Source organism: Oryctolagus cuniculus, chromosome 12 (genome assembly GCF_964237555.1).
Source record: "Oryctolagus cuniculus chromosome 12, mOryCun1.1, whole genome shotgun sequence".
Lineage (NCBI taxonomy): Eukaryota > Metazoa > Chordata > Mammalia > Lagomorpha > Leporidae > Oryctolagus > Oryctolagus cuniculus.
Window position 1 is genome coordinate 50,703,830 of NC_091443.1, and position 24,322 is coordinate 50,728,151.

The 24,322-nt window shown below is 45.2% G+C and overlaps 1 protein-coding gene across 2 annotated transcripts; it reads left to right on the plus strand.

The window, feature by feature from the left end:
• The first annotated feature begins 20,015 nt into the window (after positions 1–20,015).
• Positions 20,016–23,918, plus strand: LOC100352190 (chymase-like). 2 transcript variants are annotated; one of them, XM_051822130.2, is made up of 6 exons: positions 20,016–20,159; positions 20,671–20,821; positions 21,242–21,377; positions 21,607–21,861; positions 22,281–22,323; positions 23,534–23,918. In XM_051822130.2, exons 1-6 carry the CDS (start codon positions 20,084–20,086, stop codon positions 23,707–23,709), a joined length of 837 nt encoding a protein of 278 aa, XP_051678090.1. In that variant the 5' UTR covers positions 20,016–20,083; the 3' UTR covers positions 23,710–23,918. The 2 variants fall into 2 exon arrangements, with proteins under 2 accessions (XP_051678090.1, XP_002717971.2); XM_002717925.5 differs by lacking the exon at positions 23,534–23,918 and having other exon boundaries at positions 22,281–23,527.
• Positions 23,919–24,322: the final 404 nt, after the last annotated feature.

Consider the following 24,322-nt stretch of genomic DNA (forward strand, 5'->3'; position numbering starts at 1 on the left):
GAGAGATCAAATGGGGCAGAGAGGTCAGACTCCTGGCTCTACATGGCAGCCGGTAAGTTCCTACAATGTCAAATAGGCCTGAGATACTGTGGGGTTTTCATGGTGCGAGATAACACCATGATGACTGTGGCTCTTGTCATTAAGGGGATGAACAGCAGGGTTTTTGGTCTTCCTGGGAATTTCCATCACTGGCCAAGAGACCAGAGTTCAGGAAGGCCCCTATGAATGTATGGTAAAAGGCTAATAAGGACACACAAGAGACTCTCCAAGCTCATCCAAAATAGAGGATTTGAGTGTATAGGAGAAGGGCTGGGTAACAGGGTGAACTGCTGTTGACCCAGGCCTAGTTCACCTGTGCACAGCAAAGGACAGGAATATGCACATTCAGACCAAGGCAGGACACAATTGCTCATCCCCTCCTCCCAATTTGACTCAGCATCTGGTCTACCTTGCTGAAACTTGAGCCTGCCTTTAGAGACTGACTTGTAGCTATTCTGACTAACCCTGTCCACCTTCTTGACAACATAATAACTGTAACCTTGGGCATCCACAACATCAACAAAAAGGAAACCACTTTTCAAGTCACTGTCATCTCAAACCCACTCTCCACAAGGACCATAATAATAAGTGAAAGGTCAACACACCATGTAATGAAGCACCATCCTACTGACCTCTGCTATGCACACAAAGGTTACCGGGGGAGCATCCCTCTTATTGAGAACCTCAGTCCCACCACCACTCCTGTAGTTGGCTGATCTCCTGGACCCAGTGCAACCGAAGGGAGCCTGGGAAGCTCTCCAGGCAGAGGAGGTACAGGAAATCCCACCCCTGTTCTGAGCATCACTACGAAGGCCAGACCAGAATTACCATCTGTCGCCTTTAGGACCAGCTGCTATGTAAGGCTCAATTCAATGCAGTTGTGAAGACCATTGCTCCACAAGCTTAGCAAGTATGTTGTCACACCACAGCAAGTGGGTCTGGAAGTACAGATTGAACAGAAGTGCAGGCAGTCTTCCTAAGCTACACAAGTCCATCTAGCTGTGTGTTGGGGACCCTAAAGACAAGAAGGCTACTGAAAGTGTAAGGAGATGGGCACCTTCACAGCCTTGCCCCAGGAGTAGAGTGATGCTGAGGATACAAGGCCAGGACTGCACCCTACCCCACAGCCACTGCTAGGCCTGAGTCATTCTGTGGATAGAAGTACCCTTTTTCAGCCTGTTGACCTCCTAGGATCATACCAAGTCCCTGGAGCTGAGAAGGGGCTCAGGGGCTTCTTAACTTTTGTTAAGATGGAGACAGACTTTTTAAACACTATTGGCTCCACTTTATAAAATTAAAACAAATAGAGCATTGGGACAAGCAGTAGTGGATGCTGTTAGAGGAATGGTGTAAGAAAAATCAACCACAAAGAAAAGCAAAACAAGAGAAAGCATCACACATCAGTTCATGCCTAAAGATTATACTATCACATTCAGCACTGTTTTATAACCATTGAGGGAATTCCTAACAGGTGACACTTATTTGTAGAAGATGGAATAAGGAAGGCAGAAACCCATTGTTGCTTTGAACAAATTTTCTTATTAACAAAATAAAGAGCCATTCTTTTATTTTGGAGGATGTTTCTGAAGCATTAACTTTATTCTGCCTAAAAGACATCCCAGAGATGCATCACTTGTATTGTTAGTACAATGTCCCTAGGAATGAAACAGATGGTTGACTGAAAAAGTACTGCTGACACACATAAACAAAGTAATTCTAAAACTAGAGGCAGAAATCTAAGCGAAGACAACATGTCCTTATCTCTAAGTCAATTAAAAGATCCAGACTGTCTCAAGTGAGGCAGAAATAAGGGCACAGGCATTCAAGGGGCACAGGTATATCCTATAAATTTTCTCCACACTGACTACAGAGAAGTCTGTAGGTATTTGCCAGGGTGAATGCACAGACAAAAAGGAAAACTGAGTCCTTCTAAGTGTTATTAAATATGGGTTCAGAACTCTTCCTGGTCATAGCCACCATATGCCCTGGGTCAGAGAGCAGGCTAATAGAGATGAGAAGATGTTTTATTTTCCTCTTGTTACTGCATCTAATTGACTTAAAACAGCACAAGGAGGGAACAGAGCTATGGTATAGTAAGCTAAGTCTCCGCCTTCAGTACCAGCATCCCATATGGGCACCAGTTCATGTCCTAGCTGCTCCTTTTCCAAACCAGTTCCCTGCTGATGGCCTGGGAAGGCAGTGGAAGATGGCCCAAGTTCTTGGGCCCCTGTACCCACAAGGGAGACCCAGAAGAAGCTCCTGGCTCCTGGTTTTGGATCAGCTCAACTCTGGCCATTTAGAGAGTGAACCAGCAGATGAAAGATCAGTCTCTCCCTCTCTCTGTCTCTAACTCTGTCTCTCAACTAAATAAATAAATTAAAAAAAACACACACACACCCATACACAAGTGTATTATTCTAAAGTTCTAGAGCTCAGAAACCCAAAATCAGACTCAGGAGGCTGAAGTCAATCCTTCCCCAGAGCTCTAGACACACTGCCCACCACATGGGCTCAGTCCAGCTCTCATGCTAGCCCAGCCCTGGGATTAGAGACTAATTACTTCCCAGCCACTCAGTGGCCTCAACCTCTTTGTAACTTACTCCTTCTCAAGGAATCCACAGCTTGGCTCCCAGGATAAGACTCTCTTGCCAACCACTGGACCATTGCCCCCTTTGGAGTTAAAGATTCTCTCTATAGGATGACAGGAAGGTTAGGCTCCTACCATTGGTACTTAAATAAATATTGAGCAACTAGCAAAGATCAGGCCCTGTTCTGGACACTGGAGACTTGGCAGTGCATGAAGTAAGGCATGATCCCTGCCCCACTGGGATGTACTTGATCTGAAAGTCACAGGTGCAGGTCCCATGTGCTGGGAGTCCTATAAGGCCTACACTTGGGTTAGATGTCAACTGAAATTTAAGATCTTCTAATTCTAGAGCAGTAAACATCTCTCTCAATTGTAAAACACACAACTGTACACTTAACACTGTAATTAGCACAATAATCCCAGAAGTGGATTTTGTTGCCCCTGGAATGCAAGGTCATTTTTTATTTAGCCTCTTGTTCAATGGCTGTGCTCTCTGGAGCCCCAGAAATGGAAAGGGAGAGAACAGTAAGTGAGCTGCCATAGGTCCCCGAGTCACTCACTTGAATCGAATGAGAACATCTCTGTCTTTTTAAGGTATAGGCAGAATATAAAACTCCCTGGTCTTAAATGTAAACTGGTACAACCATGATGGAAGACAATATACAGATTCCTCAGAAGTGTAAAAATAGACCTACCACATAACCCAGCCATCTCACTCCTGAGAATCTACCCAAAGGAAATGAAATCAGCATATGAAAGAGTTACCTGTACTTCCATGTTTATAGCAGTTCAACTCAGAATAGCTAAGACATGGAATCAACCCAGATGTCCATCAACAGAAGACTGGATAAAGAAAATGTAGTACATATACATAATGGAATACTACTCAGCTGTAAAAAGTAATGAAATTCTATCTTTCTCAACAAAATGAATGCAACTAGAGACCATTATACTTAGTGAAATAAGCCAGACACAAAAGGATAAATATCATTTGTGGCCTTTGATTGTGGTAGCTAATATTACAGCACAAAAATATTTAATGTGCATAAGTGAAATTTACATCTTTGGAATTGATTGTAGTTTATAGCCTTGCCTATATTCCTGCTGAGCAGTGGTCTTTCTACTTTTGACTTATTTAACTCTTTATTTAGTGGAGCATTAAGCCTGTGATTATAAAGCAAATTAAAATATATCATGAATAGAAAAAATAAAGGAAGAAAGATAATTATATTCTTAGAACTGTATCTATGAACTACATAAAATCTGTCTTCTTTATATTAATAAAAACCTAAATAAATAAAATTCCCCAATCTTAAAAAGTAGACATTTTGAAGTCCACTGGTAGAGAACCATTTCGTTCTTTGGAATAGGAAGAAACCGAGGCTCAGGCTGGGAAGTGACTCCATGAGGTCTTTCAGCAAGTTACCCCCAGAGCCAAGAGGGGAGCCTTGGTCTCTCAGCTGCTAGGCGAATGCTCATCCAACCAGGAGATGTAACTCCTAAGGCATCAAGAGGCCTTATAGTTCACCCAGCCATGGCCTTCCCCACCAGCATGCATCACAACCTCCATGTCCAAGCAACCACCTGGCTGGCTACTCTGGTGCCATCTGGACAGAGACCACAGAATTCAACTTCTTCTCTTTTTTTTTTTTTTTTTTTTTTTTTTTTTGATAGGCAGAGTGGACAGTGAGAGAGAGAGACAAAGAGATAGGTCTTCCTTTGCCGTTGGTTCACCCTCCAATGGCCGCCGCAGCCGGCGTGCTGCGGCCGGCGCACCGTGCTGATCCGGTGGCAGGAGCCAGGAGCCAGGTGCTTCTCCTGGTCTCCCATGGGGTGCAGGGCCCAAGCACCTGGGCCATCCTCCACTGCACTCCCTGGCCACAGCAGAGAGCTGGCCTGGAAGAGGGGCAACCGGGACAGAATCCAGCGCCCCGACCGGGACTAGAACCCGGGGTGCCGGCGCCGCTAGGCGGAGGATTAGCCTAGTGAGCCGCGGCGCCGGCCAACTTCTTCTCTTTTACACCCTACATTAAACCACATGTACAAACAACACATGTGCCACCTGGTAGTCCAGACAGTGCTTAAAGATATTTTTTCATGCACCTGCTCCACCCCAACCCAGACTAATTCTACTGAGTTCTGGTTAAATACTTCCACTCCCTCCTCTGTCAGTTATTCATCTGTCCTGCATGAGACATCTGGGAGTCCATTCACCACACAAGACCCTCTCCTCTGGAAATTCTCCTAAGGCTACAGCTGGAGCCCTAAAAACAAGTTCCCCTAAATCCTATACAACTGGTGCTGAAATAAACTCTGACAGGCAATGAAGCCAAGATTATTGGGGAAAAGGCCCAATGGGAGCTCAGGTGAGGGTCAAGCCCAAGAATGAGATAAGGGGCCCAATCTTCCTAACACAGTCACCATTCTCCTCAGGGAAGATGAGGCAGCCTAAGATCACTCTTTTTTTTTTTTTAACTTTTATTTAATGCATATAAATTTCCAAAGTACGACTTATGGATTACAATGGCTTCCCCCCCATACCGTCCCTCCCACCCACAACCCTCCCCTTTCCCACTCCCTCTCCCCTTCCATTCACATCAAGATTCATTTTTGATTATCTTAATATACAGAAGATCAGCTTAGTATACATCAAGTATGGATTTCAACAGTTTGCTCCCACACAGAAACATAAAGTGAAAAATAATAGATGATTTTTTTTAAATGATGATGAAATCAGAGCAGACCTATTGTCATGTTTAATCCCAGTGAGAGTCAAGTTGGGAATTGATAATTTCTTTTTTTTTTTTTTTTTTTTTTTTTTTTACAGAGGATCAGTTTAGTATGCATTAAGTAAGGATTTCAACAGTTTGCACCCCCATAGAAACACAAAGTGAAATATATTGTTTGAGTACTCGTTATAGCATTAAATCTCAATGTACAGCACATTAAGGACAGAGATCCTACATGAGGAGTAAGTGCACAGTGACTCCTGTTGTTGACTTTACCAATTGACACTCCTGTCTATGGCATCAGTAATCTCCCTATGCTCCAGTCATGAGTTTCCAAGGCTATGGAAGCCCTCTGAGTTCTCCGACTCTTATCTTGTTTAGACAAGGTCATAGTCAAAGTGGAGGTTCTCTCCTCCCTTCAGAGAAAGGTACCTCCTTCTTTGATGACCTGTTCTTTCCACTGGGATCTCACTCGCAGAGATCTTTTGCCAGAGTGTCTTGGCTTTCCATGCCTGAAATACTCTCATGAGCTTTTCAGCCAGCTCCGAATGCCTTTAGGGCTGATTCTGAGGCCAGAGTGCTATTTAGGACATCTGCCATTCTATGAGTCTGCTGAGTATCTCACTTCCCATGTTGGATCACTCTCCCCTTTATTTATTCTATTGGTTAGTGTTAGCAGGTACTAGACTTGTCTATGTGCTCCCTTTTACTCCCAGTCCCTCCACCATGACCAACTGTGAACTGAAACTGATCACCTGGAACAGTGAGATGGCATTGGTACATGCCACCTCGATGGGATTGAATTGGAATCCCCTGGTATGCTTCCAACTCCACCACTTGGGGCAAGTCAGCCTGAGCATGTCCCAAATTATACATCTCTTCCCTCTCCCATTCCCACCACCATGTTCAACAGGGATCACATTTCAGTTAATTTTCAACACTTAAGAATAACTGTGCATCAATTACAGATAAGATCACTCTTATCTTGGGATCATTCTTTGTTTCCTTTGGGGGAAAAGTGACTTCTTTATCAGCTCTCTGAAACAGCTGGTTGAGAGGACAGAGATAGAGCACTTCCATTCAAATCTAAACCTTCTGTGATCTTGATGGTGTTAACAATAAGAAAGTGATGAACTTGAAACAACCAACAGCCTTAACTAGTTTTCTTCTCATTCCAAGTTACTCCCAGGAATCTCCTCAATTCAAGTAGCCTGGAAAAAAAAGTGCATCATTCACACTCTGAGATTCACTAAATGCAAATCATTCTCTAGTCAGTATGTTACAATCTCCAACAGGACTAACTCCCCCATCATTGTTCCCTAAAAAATGTCCAGACTTTACACACTCAACCCCACTGGCTACTATACCTGCAGCCACAGGTCTAAAGGGCACTTCACTTACCTTGTGGAGGTTCAAAAGAGAAAAAAAGAAAAGGAGGGGAGGCATGAAGTTAGTTACCCCACAACCACCAGCCAACACAAAGCTCTCTTGTTCCTAGGTCCTAGTCTGGTCAAGGTCCTGAAAGCTAGTCCTGTTTGTGTCTTATTTATGTCATCATTTGTCTCCCTTTCTCAGCAGATTTTAGACACTGTTTTGGAGAATTGGGGCCTGGGTTCTAAATTCTTGCCATGTGCCTTCTGTCTTACTCTGGATTCCCCACCCTAATGCTGGTTCACCTTCTTCCCATATCCTAAGCTTGGGGAAAAGGCAATTAACACACTTCAAAAGCCATACTAATCTCGTAACAACTGTAAGGAAGAGCTCCTGGCTACTGCTCATCACCTTCCAACCTCACACAACCCAGGCCAAATCATGAGAATACGGCTGAACATTCTTGCACAGTCAGAGCAATTTCTAAGGTATAAACTCAGCAGTGCAATTCAACCCACAATTGATGAGGTCCTGGGGACTGAAAGATAAATAGGATAAGGCCCCTGATTTTAAAATTTAAATTATGACACAAGCAATAAATACATAACAGGTTATCTATAAAATAATGTAATAAGATACAGCAGGTACAGATACAAATTGTTATGAGGACATCTATTAATCAAATTTTCTTCACTCTAATAAAATACCTGACACAGACTACTTACAAATAAGAGGTTTATTTAGGTTAGTTTTGGAGGTTCTAGAGCCTGGGGCTGATATCAGCTCAGTTCTGGTGACAGCCCCCTGGTGGATGGTGGAAAGTGTGAGAGGACCTGTGACACCCAGCAGTAGAGAAAGGCACACAGAGTTCCTGGACTTTGAGCCTGATATTGTAGCTGAATGGCACTATGAAGCTTTCACCCATGAGGGAGTGATAAGTCTATTTTGTGAATGAAAGAAGGATGGATTGAGTATTTGGTGACCAACAGAGCACTCATGCTTCTAGTTCCTTTGTCTTCTAGGCTCCACTAGGATTTCACTCTTTGAATCCATTATGATCGAGTAGGGCTACCAGAAGTTTTCTTAATGACTCATAGAAAGAAAAAAATAGGAAATACAAAAAAATTAGTATAAGACTCATACAGAAAATGGTGAAAAGTTCTAACATACAATGAAATTGGAAACCTGAAGGGGAAGAAGAACCGTAAAGCAGGAGTAATATCTGAAAGCCTAGAGACCAAGAACTTTTAAAGCTGATACAGTTATGGAATTAAAAAGCAAAAGTGTTGGAGCTGTCACTGTGGTGCAGTAGGTTAATCCTCTGCCTATGGCGCCAGCATCCCATATGGCCACCAGTTCTATTCCTGGCTGCTCCTCTTCCGATCCAGCTCTCTGCTGATGGCCTGGGAAAGCAGAAGATGGTCCAAGTGCTTGGGCCCCTGCACCCACATGGAAGACCCAGAGGAAGATCCTGGCTCCTGGCTCCTGGCTTCATATCGGCCCAGTTCTGGCCATTGCAGCCATTTGGGGAATGAATCAGCAGATGCAAGAACTTTCTCTCTGTCTCTCCCTCTCACTGTCTTTAACTCTACCTGTCAAATAAATAAAATCTTTAAAAAAATCACCTATTTTGGTGTGTTTGTGTCATTCTTCAATGCAGAGTTGATTTTACAAATGTCTGCCATAGCATATGTTTGTGCAAACAGGGCACAAAGAGGAGTCTCATAAACTGCTGGTGACAGCACAAGTTGGAACAGCGATCTTAGAAATAGATTGGTATTTCCTGTTGGAGTTGACAGTGCGCATATGCGGAGACCCAACGACTGCACTCTTAGTCAAAGGCAATAAAGACTCACGCAAATGTGCACCAGGACAGAAGTTCAAGAATGCACTTACTGGTATTATCCATAGCAACCAAAAACTAGACCAAAAAACCCACAACGGTCCTTTATCTGTAAAACAGGAGGTAAACTGTGGCATATTCACAAGATGGAAACAATGACCTACACAAAACAGCGTGGGGACATCCCACAAACATAACTTTAAATGAAAGAAGGTACACAAGAATACCTTCATATCATCCAATTTATGCAAATGTTTTAAAGACTAAATTACACTGTCTAGAGGTGCATAAATAGGCAGTAAAAATACAGCTATTTCTCTTTTCAAAAGTCAGGAACCAGATGGATTCAGAAAAGTAAGGGAAGGATCATCACAAAAGTCAGGTTAGGGGTTACTTTCTGTGAGGGTTCAAGGATGTGACCACAAAGCACACTGGCTTCTGAGTCCTGCCTATAGTGTATCTCTTTTTGTTGTTTTTTTTAAGGATGTATTTATTTATTATTTAAAGATTGATTTATTTTTATTTGAAATGCAGTTACAGAATGGGGGGGGGGGGGTGGAGAGGTCTTCCAACCAATGGTTCACTCCCCAGGTGGCCTCAATGGATAGAGCCACACCAGTCCGAAGCCAGGAGCCAAGAGTTTCTTCCTGGTCTCCCACGTGGGTGCAGGGGCCCAAGGACTTGGGCCATCTTCTACTGCTTTCCCAGGCCATAGCAGAGAACTGGATCAAAAGGAAGGCAGCTGGGACTTGAACCGGCACCATATGGGATGCTGGCACTGCAGGCAGCAGCTTTGCCCACTATACCACAGTGCTGGCCCCTCTTTTTGTTTTTTAAGATTTATTTTATTTATTCAAAAGGCAAAGTGATAGGGGTGGGGGAAGAGAGAGGGAAAGATAGAGAGAGGTCGTCCATCTGCAAGTTCACTCCCCAAATGGCAGAAACAGTGATGCGCCAGGCCGAAGCAAGAAGCCAGGAACTTCATTCAGGTTTCTGTCGCTCCCTTGCCCGCAAAGGAACGACACTGCTCCCAGCTGATCGGTCTTCAGTAGACTTTTATTTAAACAGGATAGAAAGAGAAACCCTCGAGTAAGGGGAGCTCCGAAAGAAAGGGGAAGCTCCCGTTACTATTTCACGAACGGCTTATATAGTATATCATTGCAGAAGCATGTAATGCAAGCTTAGTCCATGCTACAGTCCATGCGGCGGCGCTCCAATCGGGTGCCTGATCACGCACAGTCCATGCGCTCCTTGTCCAACCATAAAGGTGATCACGTGTCTTCATCCAATCAAGCTCCTGGTCACGTAGCAGGCAACTTGGGTGCTAACAACAAGCTTCCACCTGGTGTTTTCTCAGCCTTGGTCAGTGGGAAAAGAGGTACGGGAAGCCCCAAGGCCATAGTTGTTTTGACTCTAGCCTGGGGTTATGAAACGGCCCGATATCACAGCTCAACAGAAACCATAAACATCCACACAGCAGTAACTATTGCCAATGGTCAGCAAGCTAAGCCTTAGCATGTGGGCCCATGGCCGGCTCATGGGTCCCCACAGTTTCCTACATGGTGGCAGGGCCCATGCACTTGGCCATTTTCTGCTGCTTTCCCAGGTCATCATCAGTGAGCTGGGTTAAAAGTAGAGCAGCTGGGACTCAAACCAGCAGCCCAATATGAGATGCCAGCATTGCCGGTGGGGAAGGTGCTTAAACCACTGTGTCATAGCACCAGCCCATATTTTTTGTTTCTTGTCCTCAGTGATAATACTCAAGCAAATGCTCCAAAGTCATTCATCACCCTATACATGTAAGCTATAAATTCTCCCAACTATGAAATCTATTCCACAATTTAAAAAACAAAAATCAAGCCAAGAGGTAGACATAACATCTAATTCCATAGGTGAATGAATGGATAGAGAAAACATGGTATATACATGTAATGGAATATTATCTGGCCTTGAAAAGAAGGAAATCCTATTGTGCACTATAACATGGATGAACCTTGATGAAATATGCTAGGCTAAATGAGTAAATCATCCAAAAATTACTGCATAATTCCACTTGTATGAGGTATCTAAAGTTGTCAACACCTCAGAAACAGAAAACAGAATGGTGGTGCAAGAGGCTAGGGGAAGAGGAAAAAAATAAGTACTTTTTTTTTATTCAATGGGTGCAGAGTTTCCACTTGCAATATGACAAAGTTCTAGAGATCTGTTGTACCAGATCTTGTATATAGCTAATATCACTGTACACTCAAACATGGTTAAGATGATCAATTTTTCAGGGGACCAGAGCCATGGCTCACTTGGTTAACCCTCTGCCTGCCGTGCTGGCATCCCATATGGGCACCGAGTTCTAGTCCTGTTTGCTCCTCTTCCAGTCCAGCTCTCTGCTGTGGCCCGGGAGGGCAGTTAAGGATGGCGCAAGTGCTTGGCCCCTGCACCTGCATGGGAGACCAGGAGGAAGCACCTGGCTCCTGGCTTCGGAACGACATAGCACCGGCCGTAGCGGCCATTTGGGGGGTGAACCAATGGAAGAAAGACCTTTCTCTCTGTCTCTCTGTCAAATAAATAAAAATAAATAAAAAATAAAAAAATTAAATGATCAATTTTATGTTATGAGTTTTCATCTACAAATGAAAAAAAAAATTAACCTGTAACCAAAACTGCCCTCTCTTATGACAGACAAATGGAAAGAGAAGAAAATATGCCATAAGGCTGGTCTCCTGACCCCTGGGCTCAGGGGCTGGCTGACTCCTTTCCCGGCAAATGCAGATCAAATGAGCTTCATGCAGGCATGTGAAAAGGACAGTTGCTGCCAATACAGACTTCCTCCCACTGCCCACCAGATAGGAGAAGATTGCCATTGATAGACTTGATTAGAAGATGCACAGAACTGTCTGTTGCTGGCCTTGTTGATACTGGTAGCTGATACGGGGACTGGTAGACTCACAAGGTTTGGAGAGAAGCATTTTACATGGAAGAGGCTTTACTCAAACCTATGGGAAAATATGGGTAAGGACCACCAAGCATGAGTCTTAACACAGTGAACGGAGGTGGGCCAGAGCAGGGAATATCACACAGCCAGCTGTTCTCTGGTCTCTGGTCTGCACTGAGCCTGCCACAGACGTGAAAACACAAAACAAGGTGCTTCTCCTCACCTCAAGGGGCTTCTCCCTTTTTCTAGGAGATAAAGGAATCTACCTCTCTTTCATCTTTTACTTCCCTGACTGCTTTGTTCACAGAACCTTGTAATACCAGCACAATTCTAAAAAGAGGCAGACTATTTCAGGCATAAAGAAGACAGCCTAGAAGTTATAGGACTAAAGACTAAACAACAATGGACAGAAGAAACAAAGAAAAACTTCGTAGTAAAGCTGGAAAAGAGAACTACAAATGGTCTCCAGCTAAAGTACAGAAGAGACAAATTATCCAGTCCCTATCCTTGGAAATACAAATCTCCTTGGGGCAGTCAAGTTTACACATGAAACAAGAATAGGAGTCTGGTATTCAGCTTAAGTTTCAAAATAAATTATATAGACACAATCTAGGATTTCTGGAAAGGAAATTCTTGTTGCATCCTGTAAGAGTTTAAGATGTACAATCATGGGGGAACCAGCATTGTGGCATAGAGTTAAATTGCCGCCTGCAACACCAGCACCCCATATGGGCACTGGTTCGAGTCCTGGCCTCTCCACTTCCAGTCCAGCTCCCTTCTAATGCATGTGAGAAAGCAGTGGAAGATAGCCCAAGTCCGTGGGCCCCTGCACCTATGTAGGAGACCCAGATGAAATTTCTGGCTCCTGACTCCACTGGTTCACTCCCCACATGGCTGCAACAGCCACAGCTGGCCAGGCTGAAGCCAGAAGCTTGGAGCTCCATCCAGGTTTCCCACATAGGTGGCAGGGGTCCAAGCAATTGAGCCATCTTTGCTTGCCTTCCTAGGCTCATTAGCAGCAAACTGGATCAGAAGTGGAGCAGCCAAGACTCTAACCAGAATTCATATGAGAGGCCGGTGCTGCAGCTCACTTGGCTAACCCTCCATCCGCAGCGCCGGCAGCCCCGGTTCTAGTCCTGGTTGGGGCACTGGATTCTGTCCCGGTTGCTCCTCTACCAGTCCAGCTCTCTGCTGTGGCCCGGGAAGGCAGTGGAGGATGGCCCAGGGGCCCAGGTCCTTGGGCCCTGCACCCACAAGGGAGACCAGGAGGAAGCACCTGGCTCCTGGCTTCGGATCAGCACAGCGCGCCGGCCGTAGCAGCCACTTGGGGAGTGAACCAATGGAAGGAAGACCTTTCTCTCTGTCTCTCTCTCACTGTCTAACTCTGCCTGTCAAAAAAAAAAAAAAAAAAAAAAAAAAAAAAAAGAATTCATATGGGATGCCACAATCATGTCACCTGCCCTGAGAGTCTTCTTAACATGATAATTATTGCCTAATTTATTATACTTTATACAACCTATTTACAAGGAGGTAGATGATTGTTATTTGTCATCATGTTGATCAAAATCATTTCCCTATATTTTCTTTTTTTTTAAGATTTATCTTATTTATTTGAAAGGCAGAGTTACAGAGAGGCAGAGGCAGAGAGATAGAGACAGAGAGGGAGAAAGGTCTTCTATCTGCTGGTTCACTCCCCAGGTGGAGAGCCAAAGCTGAGCTGATCTGAAGCCAGGAGCTTCCCCCAGGTCTCCCATGTGGGTGCAGGGGCCCAAGGCCTGGGCCATCTTCTACTGCTTTCCCAGGCCACAGCAGAGAGCTGAATCAGAAGTGGAGCAGCCAGGACTTAAACCGGTGCCCATATGCAATGTCAGCACAACAGGTGGTGGCTTTACCCACTATGCCACAGCACTGACCCCTCCCTGTGTTTTCTACCCCTGGGTTTGCCTTCTGGACCCTAAGGGACAAGACTGCTTCCCCTCATGAAATTTGAGTCTCCTCACCTGGTTTTTCTTCTTATTCTCCAGTTTATCCAGTGCCTCTCACTCTGCAGAAGCCCTGTGCAGAACGTACTATACACAGCCAGCATCCCTCCAAAGGGTGAGAATTCTGGGAATTTTAGAGGTGAGATCACAGTGTGGTGTAGACAAGCTTCAGACCCATACAGATTGCAGCCCCAGTTCTTCATCGACTGTGGATCTGGTATGCACCTCTCCCTAGGCCTACAGACAGGATGTCAGCTCACTTCTCCCCGTGCAAAGAAGCAAGATAAAAAGAGAGACAGAGAAAGAGGCAGACAAGTAACTGCAAATAGAAGCCACATTTTTCTTGCAATACAATATTGAAAGTGGCATCCTATCACTTTCTACATGTCCTATCAATTAGAAGAGAGTTAGTAAAGGTAGCCATACTCAGTGAGGGAGAATACATAAGATTGGAAACACTAGCAGATTGGCATCATAGAGGACCAAGTTAGGGGCTGCCCGTCACAATATTAGATGCAAAAATAGCTAAAGTTTTAGAAAATAAATTTAACAACATCATGGGTTAACAAACATGATTAAGTAATGGATATCATAGACAGCCATTTGTGCACCACTATAGTCCTCCTCAATCAAATGTCATCCAAAAGGACCACTTGGGGGCTTTATCTCTTTTATAGGGATAGGAGGAACCAGATGGAGCAACTTGTCCATGACTTAAGAAGGAATATCTGGCATGCCCCACAATCACTGAATCCTTAGGTATTTTATCTAATAGTGTTTCTTATTCTTTGAGAAGAATGAGTCACAAAATTTTGTGGGATTTATTTCTCATTGTCTGGTATGCACACATCTTATAAAAGTGTCTAGGACCTCCTGCATCCCAGATCCAATAAACATATCATCACTGTAAGGTACCAGTACGGTGTCTTGTGAAGTGAACAGACGATCAGGTCCCCTGCCAGAATTGTTGATAGAATCCCAAGTGAAGGCATAATCCTGCTTCCCCAGATCAATGGCTGCAGGAAGATAGACTCATTTGCTCCGGCAAGAAAACTACACCACCAAGAGCAGTTTCAATGAGAGTCCCCATCAGGGGAAATTTACAATAATCCACAATAATTCTCCAAGAGTCAGCTATCTTCTGCACAGACCAAATAGGTGAGCCGAGTGTGAATGTGGTGGGAATCGTCACTCTTGGACCATTCAGTAATTTGTCAGGCATACTCATTTCTCAATCTCTCCATGAATATAACATTGCTCTGGATTTACTGTCATGGTGAATAAAGGGGGTTATGGTGGTTTCCACATGGCCTTCAACGCCATATAGCTTTCAGTCTGCAAATCAGTCAACCACCTTGGAGATTATGCTCATTGCTGAACATTTCTCTTCTACCTCTTCTGAATCTAGAGAGATATGGACCCACCAGGCCCTTTATGCATTAGGCAAAACTGTGTTGATCATCTCCATTAGCCCCTCCTCAGACTGGTGATACAGAGATATTTTGGGTCTTCAGGGATTACTATCCATTGAGAACCAGAAAACAAACCTTGAATACTTCTCATTTTTTTCTCTAATTCATAGTTACTCTTGAAGATAGTCACATGTGACTTTGGACATGCAAGGAGGAAGATAAACAGGTCACATTTTTGGCAAGAGCACTCAGTCCCAAGGAGCTCTGGGTCAGTGATGTGGTTTGAGTCTAAGAACTAGTTGAGATGCCTTGTAATATGCAAGATTTGTATTAGAACACTTGTGCTTATACGAATAAACTAAAATATGATAGGCTTCCCTATGAAGACACTGTGATCAACTGCCAAAATCAGAGACCTCTATTTGTCAAATTATTTTAATTCTTCCCTCAACTCTTATACCCATTATTGTAACCAAGCCTACCTGTCTCTGGCATGCTGGCCTTCTCTACCCTGGAATCCCATAATCACCTTGGAATCCAGGGACCCCAGTTCTATGGCAGCAGTTCCCATAGCCATTCTGGGCCTGCAGTGAATACCCACCAGAGAATTTGCAGCTGCCAGTGCTTCTTCCCTAATGCAATTCTTTTTTTTTTTTTTTTTTTTTTTTTTTTTTTTTTTTTTACAGGCAGAGTGGACAGTGAGAGAGAGAGACAGAGAGAAAGGTCTTCCTTTGCCGTTGGTTCACCCTCCAATGGCCGCCGCGGCCGGCGCGCTGCGGCCGGCGCACCGCACTGATCCGATGGCAGGAGCCAGGAGCCAGGTGCTTTTCCTGGTCTCCCATGGGGTGCAGGGCCCAAGCACCTGGGCCATCCTCCACTGCACTCCCTGGCCACAGCAGAGAGCTGGCCTGGAAGAGGGGCAACCGGGACAGAATCCGGCGCCCCGACCGGGACTAGAACCCGGTGTGCCGGCGCCGCTAGGCGGAGGATTAGCCTAGTGAGCTGCGGCGCCGGCCCCCTAATGCAATTCTCACAGCTGTCCTTGTACCTCCTAGCACACACCTGTGGATGAGTAAGCCAATCTCATGTAATAAATTCATCTTTTGCTAGAGTATACAAGAGAAGATCTGGCATCTCAACCTCATAGACTATCGGCCACTGTTGGGTCCATATTTCAATCTAAGCAAGCAGTCAATTAGAGCCACTTCAGTCTGCTTGAGCTAACGGACTGACATTAGACTCTCTACTTGGTGCATTCCATCAACAAAGTCAGCCTGGCCAACATTATCTTCCCTCTACCTACCTCATCACCCTAAAGATCCATTCCCAACTGCATTGCTCTTGATATAACTTAGCAAACATCCATCATTTGAGTGTGTGTTGCAATTCTGTACGTGTCACATGTATGTATGTGTCACACTTACATCTGGGGTCTGCTGAAATTTGCACCTATAGATCTATAAGTGATAAAAGACAGCTGAGGGACAGGATTAGGACCTGTGGAGAGGCAACTACTTTAGGGATTCCTATCACAGGTTCTTCAGGCAAGGAGTACATAAGCTCTTCCGACAAGAGAATATGAGCTGCTTTTACTGGCAAAGAAGGATTTGATGATCTTAGATCCCAGTTGCATCGGAATCTGCCCAAATAAATTTCCATCCCCACTTTCAGAGTCCTATTCTTTCCCAATCAATGCTTTGAATTCATGTAAGAGACCCTGCTAAGTGGAAAATTAAAAATGGATTGAAAGCCACCCTTAGGATGAGAGCTTCATTTGTTTGTCAGAAATCTCAGAACGGAACTTATAGGAATTTCTTTTATGGCAGTGATAGAAGATTCAGATCATAAATTTGGAATTGAATACTCCAAAGTTCTTCATTTTCTTTCCCTAAGTTTCTTAGTGTGCATAGAAGCTATCAACCAACCTGGTTATGCTACTTATTTCCACTAATATGTTCTATGGCAGCAAATATTCAAACACCCAAAGCCTGTATTTGATTACAGATTATACAGTGATCATTTAAGCAACTGCTTAGCTTTTGCATACTGTAAATGATTATTTACAGTGTAAAACTGATACCCTTTACATTAAAAACAGAGCCACTGATGGTTTTAAATACATTCAGATTAGAAAACCAAGAGGGGGGGCCGGCACTGTGGCGCAGTGGGTTAAAGCCCTGGCCTGAAGCGCCGGCTTCCCATATGGGCACAGGTTCTAGTCCCAGCTGCTCCTCTTCCGATCCGGCTCTCTGCTATGGCCTGGGAAAGCAGTAGAGGATGGCCCAAGTCCTTGGGCCCCTGCACCCACGTGGGAGACCTGGAAGAAGTTTCTGGCTCCTGGCTTTGGATAGGCTCAGCTCCAGCCATTGCAGCCATCTGGGGAGTGAACCAGCGGATGGAAGACCACACTCTCTGTCTCTACATCTCTCTGTAACTCTTTCAAATAAAAATAAATCTTAAAAAAAAAAAGAAAGAAAACCAAGAGCGATAATCCAGGCCAATCTAGAGAATTAAGATTAGATTTCCCTGGTCCCAATCCCAGAACTAGTATTTCTGCTATTTAAGATTAAACTGGGAAGCATAATTAGAATGAATAATGTAAAGTAAATGAATAACTTGGTAGATGCTTTGGTACAACAGCTATAATCACCACTTGAGATACTCACATCCCATATCAGAGTGCCTGAGACTGAGTCTCGCCTCTGCTTCCAGTCCAGGTTCCTGCTAATGCACCTCAGAGGCAGCACATGATAGCCCAAGTACTTGAGTTCCTGCCACCATGTGGGACACCTGGATAGAGCTCCAGAATCCTGGCTTTGATCTGGCCTAGCACCGGCTGTTGCAGGCATTTGGGGAATGAACCAGTAGATGGAAGATCTCTCCTAACATACCTTCATTTTTCAAATAAACAAATATTTTCTTAAAAAATAAAAGAATTATTATAAGTACCGTATCTTATAAAAATGTGGCAACTAATGCAGAAATCCTCTCTAGATCTGTGTTGTTGTTGTTGTTGTTGATGATGATGATGATTTGTTTTACAGTCCAGAAAAGCAGAGTGATATAAGGAAACATCTTGTGTTGTAGTCCATGGTTCCATCCCTAGTTCTCATGGTTAAAGGCTATGGTACATTGTCAAGTGATACAAATTCTCCCAGCCTCAGTTTCCTCATCTACAAAATGTAAGCAATAATAATTCTCAGCGTTGATGTGAGGATGAATGAGAAAAAACACAAACCTGAAATATATCATATGTTATTTTTATCTGATGTAACTTTATTACCCTTTAGCATCCAGTGTTTCAATTTTTGTATTTTTTTAATATAAACAACAGATTTTCGTGCATTTCATAGGCACAATTCTAAGGAGATACCAAATGTCATTTTTTAAAAAGATTTCTTTATTTGAAAGTCAGAGTTTACACAGAGAGAGAAGGAGAGGCAGAGAGAGAGGGAGAAGTCTTCTATCTGCTGGTTCACTCCTCAGTTGGCCACAATGGCTGGAGTTGCACTGATCCGAAGCCAGGAGCCAGGAGTTTCTTCCGGGTCTCCTACGTGGATACAGGGGCCCAAGGACTTGGGCCATCTTCTACTGCTTTCCCAGGCCATAGCAGAGAGCTGGATGGGAAGTGGAGCAGCCAGGACTCGAACCGGCGCCCATATGGGATGATGGCACTACAGGCGGCGGTTTTGCCTGCTACACTACAGCACTGGCCCCCAGATGCACAATACTTGATATTTAGCTTCTTTACAAGAGGGATGAATCTTATAATCAATAGCAAGTTATTGTTTAATTGAGGGTACTTTTTTCTTCCTTGGTGGCACATAAAATGAAGAACCTAAAGTAATACTTGAATAATGACAGTGCAAGTATCATTTCGTTCTCAAACTAAAAGTGACTTTCAATACACAAGTGAAAAAACCCAACCTCCCTAGAAAACACAAATGTTATCCTTTATAAATTACATTTCTTCCTTCATTTGTTGGACCAAATCATTATGCCCCTCCCTTTTTACTCAGATTAAATGAATAAAAAAAAAAAAACTACAAGTTTCAGAGTCTGACAACATTAACTTTGGATTTTGCTGCTATGTGACATTCTCAGTGTCCATAGAGTGCTCCATGATTGCATACAACAATATTTACCCAAAAGGACTGTTAACAAAGATCAATGAGAGGATGTATGTGAAGTCTTATTAGTGTAAAAGATATTGTAAATACTCAATAAATTCTTGCTTTTTCCTTCCTTCTGTCAATTCTACATTCTATTCATTATCTGGATTGAAGAAAAGGCTGATCTAGTTTGCCAACACCAACTACAGTCTGCAGGCTAAATTACCTGCCATCTGTTTTGAAAACACTGTTGTCTTGAAACGCAGCCACATCCATTTGTTTTCATAACCTCTATGACTACCTTTGTGCTAAAACAGCAAAGTTGAGTGATTTCCCAACAACAGTATGGTCCTTAAAGCCAGGAATGCTACCAGAGATCATCAATATAAAAGTTTGCTGATCCCTGTTTGAGATTCCCACAGCACCTAAAACTCTCCTCTCCATTTGTGTAATTATTCAGCCTCTACATCTAGAGCTGTTTTGGGTGAGAAAGGTGCATGCCTCATCCTAGGAACCAGGTCTCTTGAGATCTGACCACAGCTTCAACACCAGCAGAGTCATAAGAACTTCTGGGGGCCGGCTCTGTGGTGCAGTAAGTTAATCCTTCACCTTTGATGCCTTCACCTTTGATCCTATATGGGTGCCCATTCTAGTCTCGGCTGTTCCTCTTCCAGTTCAGCTCTCTGCTATGGCCTGGGGAAGCAGTGGAAGATGGCCCAAGCACTTGGGCCCCTGCACCTGTATGGGAGACCCAGAAGAGGCTCCTGGCTCCTGGCTCCTGGCTCCTGGCTCCTGGCTTCAGATCAGCCCAGCTCCATCTACTGCAGCCATTTGGGGAGTGAACCAACCAATGGAAGACCTTTCTCTCTGTCTCTCCCTTTCACTGTCTATGACTGTACCTCTCAAATAAATAAAATCTTCAAAAAAAAAAAAAAGAATTTCTGATAGGAAGATAGCCAATCCAGTGCAAAAGACAAAAACATAACTTGGTATACTCTGTGGTTTCCAGCCCTCCCCCACTCCTCTGCCTCTGGGGTTATAAAGCAGGGGCAGGGAGAGAGTGATCAAAGCAGTTTGCCATGGGCAGCATCGCTGGGAAAATGCAGGCTGTGCTCCTTTTGTTGGTCTTTCTCGTGCCTCCTGAAGCTGCAGCTGGTGAGTCTATGGGATAACTCCCTCTCCTATGGTCCTCAGCCACTCTTCCAAACGCACCAACCTAAGTCAAAGACAGGGCCTCCTTGCAAGTGTTCCAGGGGAAATCTGTGCCTGGAAGAGTTAGGCTCTCTCCTGCAGCTAACAACAGTTTCCCTGGGACAAAAAGTCGTGGGTGGAGAAAGAACCAGAAAGCTGGCTTTGGAAGTTCTGTTTAACCTGCTTTCTTCAATATACTCACAATCCCTATTCAAGGCCCTTCTCTGGTCTTATTGTTGTTTGGAGGCAGTTAGCATGAGGATGTTAAAGCAGTCTTAGTGAGGTAACAGCTCAGAATTAGGATGGTTGTTGTGTTCTGAGAAGATACAGATTGGCAGGATGAATTATAATAGGGAAAGTCCAAAAATAAGGATGAGGCTCAAATGGAGACCCTCAGCTTTCGTCCCCCTATTCCCTTGTCCAGTGCTATGTTGTTATAAGACTCTGTTTGAAGACCCAGCATTCTCTCTTCCAGAGGAGATTATCGGTGGCACTGAATCCAAGCCACACTCCCGCCCCTACATGGCCCATCTGAAAATCATCACCAAGCAGGGCACTTTTGCCTACTGTGGTGGGTTTCTCATAAGCAGAGAATTTGTGATGACAGCTGCTCATTGTAAAGGAAGGTAAGAAACCTTTGATATACCTCCTTTTCATGGAGGGAACTTGTTATAACCAGAATTACACCCAACTCTGATGTCTCTGATGCGATCTGCCCACCTCTAGCAATGTATACTGGGATGACCTGGGACATTTTGTTTGTCGTCTCCATCCCCAGAGGACAGAACTTTATGCAGGGCAGCTCAGGTCAAGGCAGGCCACTTCTGTCTTGGGCAACAAGAGTTCTCTCCGTCCCATGTGTCTGCCAGGGCCTTTCCCTTTCTGAAACAGCTGTGATGGGGAGAGGGTGTGAGGAGGCCTCTGTCCTGAGTAAGGTCCTCACATGATCCTGTCTCAGGAATGGGAGGGGGTGTGCCTGGTGTCCCTTCTCCAGATGAGTCCTTCTGAGATCCGTACCTTTTCCTGTCTCTCTCCCCTGTCAATAGGCACATTACTGTCACTCTTGGAGCTCATGACGTGGTGAAGAAAGAATCCACATGGCAGAAGATAGATGTTGTCAAACAATTCGTTCACCCCAATTACAACTCTTACACCAAACTCAACGACATCATGTTACTGAAGGTGTCACTGTCTATCTTGCACTTTTCAGTTCTCCCTTCCTTAGCCCCTCAACTGCCCGTACCTTTCTTTTTCTCTTCCAACCCATTTTTTCAGCCCTCCAAACCTGCCATCCCACTAGGGAGAAACTGCTGGCCCTGCCCACAACACCTCAATCAGACAACACCCCACACTCACCGCCCACCCTGGAACTGGTCATCAATACTCACTCTCTCTCTCTCTCTGCTCACAGTTACGATGGCCCGCCATGCTGACCTTCGCTGTGGGGACAGTTCCCCTGCCTTCCCGGAGAACCTTTAGCCTGCCTGGAACAATATGCCAGGCAGCTGGCTGGGGACAAACAGGAGTGACAGATCCACTGTCCAATACCCTAAGGGAGGTGAATCTGAGACTCATGGATGACGAGGTCTGCAACCACTTCCTATTTTATGACCATGGACTCCAAATGTGTGTGGGAGATCCCAGGATGGCAGGATCTGCATTCAAGGTGACCGCATATCCCCACATAGGGGGACGGCATCCTTGGGAAGGGTTGGGGTCAAAAAGTTCCCTAACACAGGGACTGGTGTCTGTGTGGGTTCCTAGGACTATGGAAACTGGAGTCTTCCTAGATTCTGTCATCCCCACACCCCCAAGTCCTGCCTCTAACTTTCCCACCTAGTCCGCCATACAGGGCTCCAGGAGAAAAAGGAAGAAGGGGAAGAGAGGCAGGATGTAGAGCTGTGGGCCCAGGTGAGAGAAGGACAGGGAGAGAAGTAAACCCCTACCTTAGAACTTCATGAAGAGCCAGGAGTTCTGACCTGCCTCTAACTTTCTTGGGGCTAACCAGGGCCAGACAGATCAAGGATGGGGTGACAGTAGGGAGGGCACAATCTCTGTTCACAATTTGCTTTCTCTGATCCACAGGGGGATTCTGGAGGCCCACTTCTGTGTGCGGGGGTAGCCCAAGGTATTGTGTCTTATACAAATCAAAATGCACAGCCTACTGTCATCTTCACCCAAATCTTCTCATATATGCCCTGGATTAAAAAAGTGCTAAAGGGGCAAGTAGCTACAGAAGCCTGGCCAGCCTGAGGGAGATTCCCCGAGCCAGGGCTCACTGTGCATATTCTCTGGATGGCATGGTGCAGCCCGAGCCCAGGGAGGTTCTCAGAGGCACACAATCCTCAGCTGATTGCTCCCCAGTGACCCTCAATAAAGATGCAGCCTCCAGCCTTTGTGTGACTCCCCTCTGTGCTCACTTCCCCTGAGCTGCTCCACTCCCCTCATCCTTATCCTACCCTCTGCCTCGAACAAAGATTGTACTGGGCTCCTTTCTTGACAGATTGATAATCTGGTCACTGGCCGGCACCGCAGCTCACTTGACTAATCCTCCACCTTGCGGTGCCGGCACACCGGGTTCTAGTCCTGGTTGGGGCGCTGGATTCTGTCCCGGTTGCTCCTCTTCCAGTCCAGCTCTCTGCTGTGGCCTGGGAGTGCAGTGGAGGATGGCCCAAGTGCTTGGGCCCTGCACCCGCATGGGAGACCAGGAGGAGGCACCTGGCTCCTGGCTTCGGATCGGCACAGCGTGCCAGCCGTAGCGGCCATTTGGGGGGTGAACCAATGGAGGGAAGACCTTTCTCTCTGTCTCTCTCTCTCACTGTCTAACTCTGCCTGTCAAAAAAAAATAATAATAATCTGGTCACTAGTTTGCCTGTGTACTGTTTGATGTTATAGATTATTAAAGAAAATATTTAGAATTTAATACTCAGCCTAGGAGCCAGCTTTGTGGCATGGTGGGTTAAGCCTCACTACAATGCCAGCATTCCATATGAATGCCAGTTTGAGTCCCAGCTGCTCCACTTCTGATCCAGCTCCCTGCTGACGCACCTGGAAAAGCAGCTGAATATGGCCCAAGAACTTGAGGCCCTGAAACCCACATGGGAGATCCAGATGGCGTTTCAGGTTTCTGGCCCAGCCCTGGCCACTGCAGCCATTTAGGGAATGAACCAGTGAATGAAAGATTGTGCTCTCTCTCCCCACCACCCTCCTAACTCTGCCTTACAAATAAACAAAATAATTAAAAAAAAAAAAAAAAACAGAGTAGGGGCTGGCACTGTGGCATAGCAGGTAAAGCTACCACCTGTTGCTGCTAAGGCCCTGTCACCTCTTCACCCCAGACTCTAAGGACAATGTGCACATGGGGCAGCCCCTCTTCCCAAGACGTTGGGCAACTGGGCATGTGGAGAGGGTCATCAGCCCCCCTGACTTGCCAGCATCGCATATGGGCACTGGTTCAAGACCCGGCTGCTGCACTTCTGATCCAGCTCTCTGCTATGGCCTGGGAAAGCAGTAGAAGATGGCCCAAAGTACTTGGGAACCTGCACCCGGCTAGGGGACCTGGAAGAAGCTCCTGGCTCCTGGCTTCAGATCAGCCCAGCTCCAGCCACTGTGGCCATTTGGGAAGTGAACCAGTGGATGGAAGATCTCTTTCTCTCTGCCTCCGCCTCTCTGTAACTCTGCCTTTCAAATAAATAAATAAATCTTTTAAAAAATCCAGAGTAATATTGGCATGGATTTACTTTGCCCTTCCTCCTTCTGCTTCTTTTCCCAGTCTCCCAAACCCGAACCTCAGTCCCTGTGATCTGTCTGTGCACCATAGCAAACTTCCACAACTGTTTTCACAAGGGTCCCAGGAGAGAGATCCCCACCTCAGTGTAAGCCTAGCCCAGAACCACATCAGAGCCACCCAAATCCAACTGTCATCTTCCTCAGAGATGCCGCACTGTCTCCCAGTCCTCCCAGTCCAGGAATTCCTGACTCAAGGCAAGCTCTGCAAAATTTGCTTCTCTGCACGTACAGCAGCACCCTGAGTCCCCACAGCCACCAGCACCTGAGCAGGCTCGGCACCCTCACAGCTCTACGTCCTGGTACCAGGGAAGTGGGGCACAAACTCCGGGTGATTTTCT

Bases quoted from the DNA above. Each gene is read 5' to 3' on its own strand.
- LOC100352190 (XM_051822130.2), top strand. From the start codon at position 20,084: ATGGGCAGCATCGCTGGGAAAATGCAGGCTGTGCTCCTTTTGTTGGTC. The intron at 20,160-20,670 runs GTGAGTCTATGG...TCTCTCTTCCAG, and splicing joins GCCTCCTGAAGCTGCAGCTG to AGGAGATTATCGGTGGCACT. The intron at 21,862-22,280 runs GTGACCGCATAT...TCTGATCCACAG, and splicing joins TGGCAGGATCTGCATTCAAG to GGGGATTCTGGAGGCCCACT.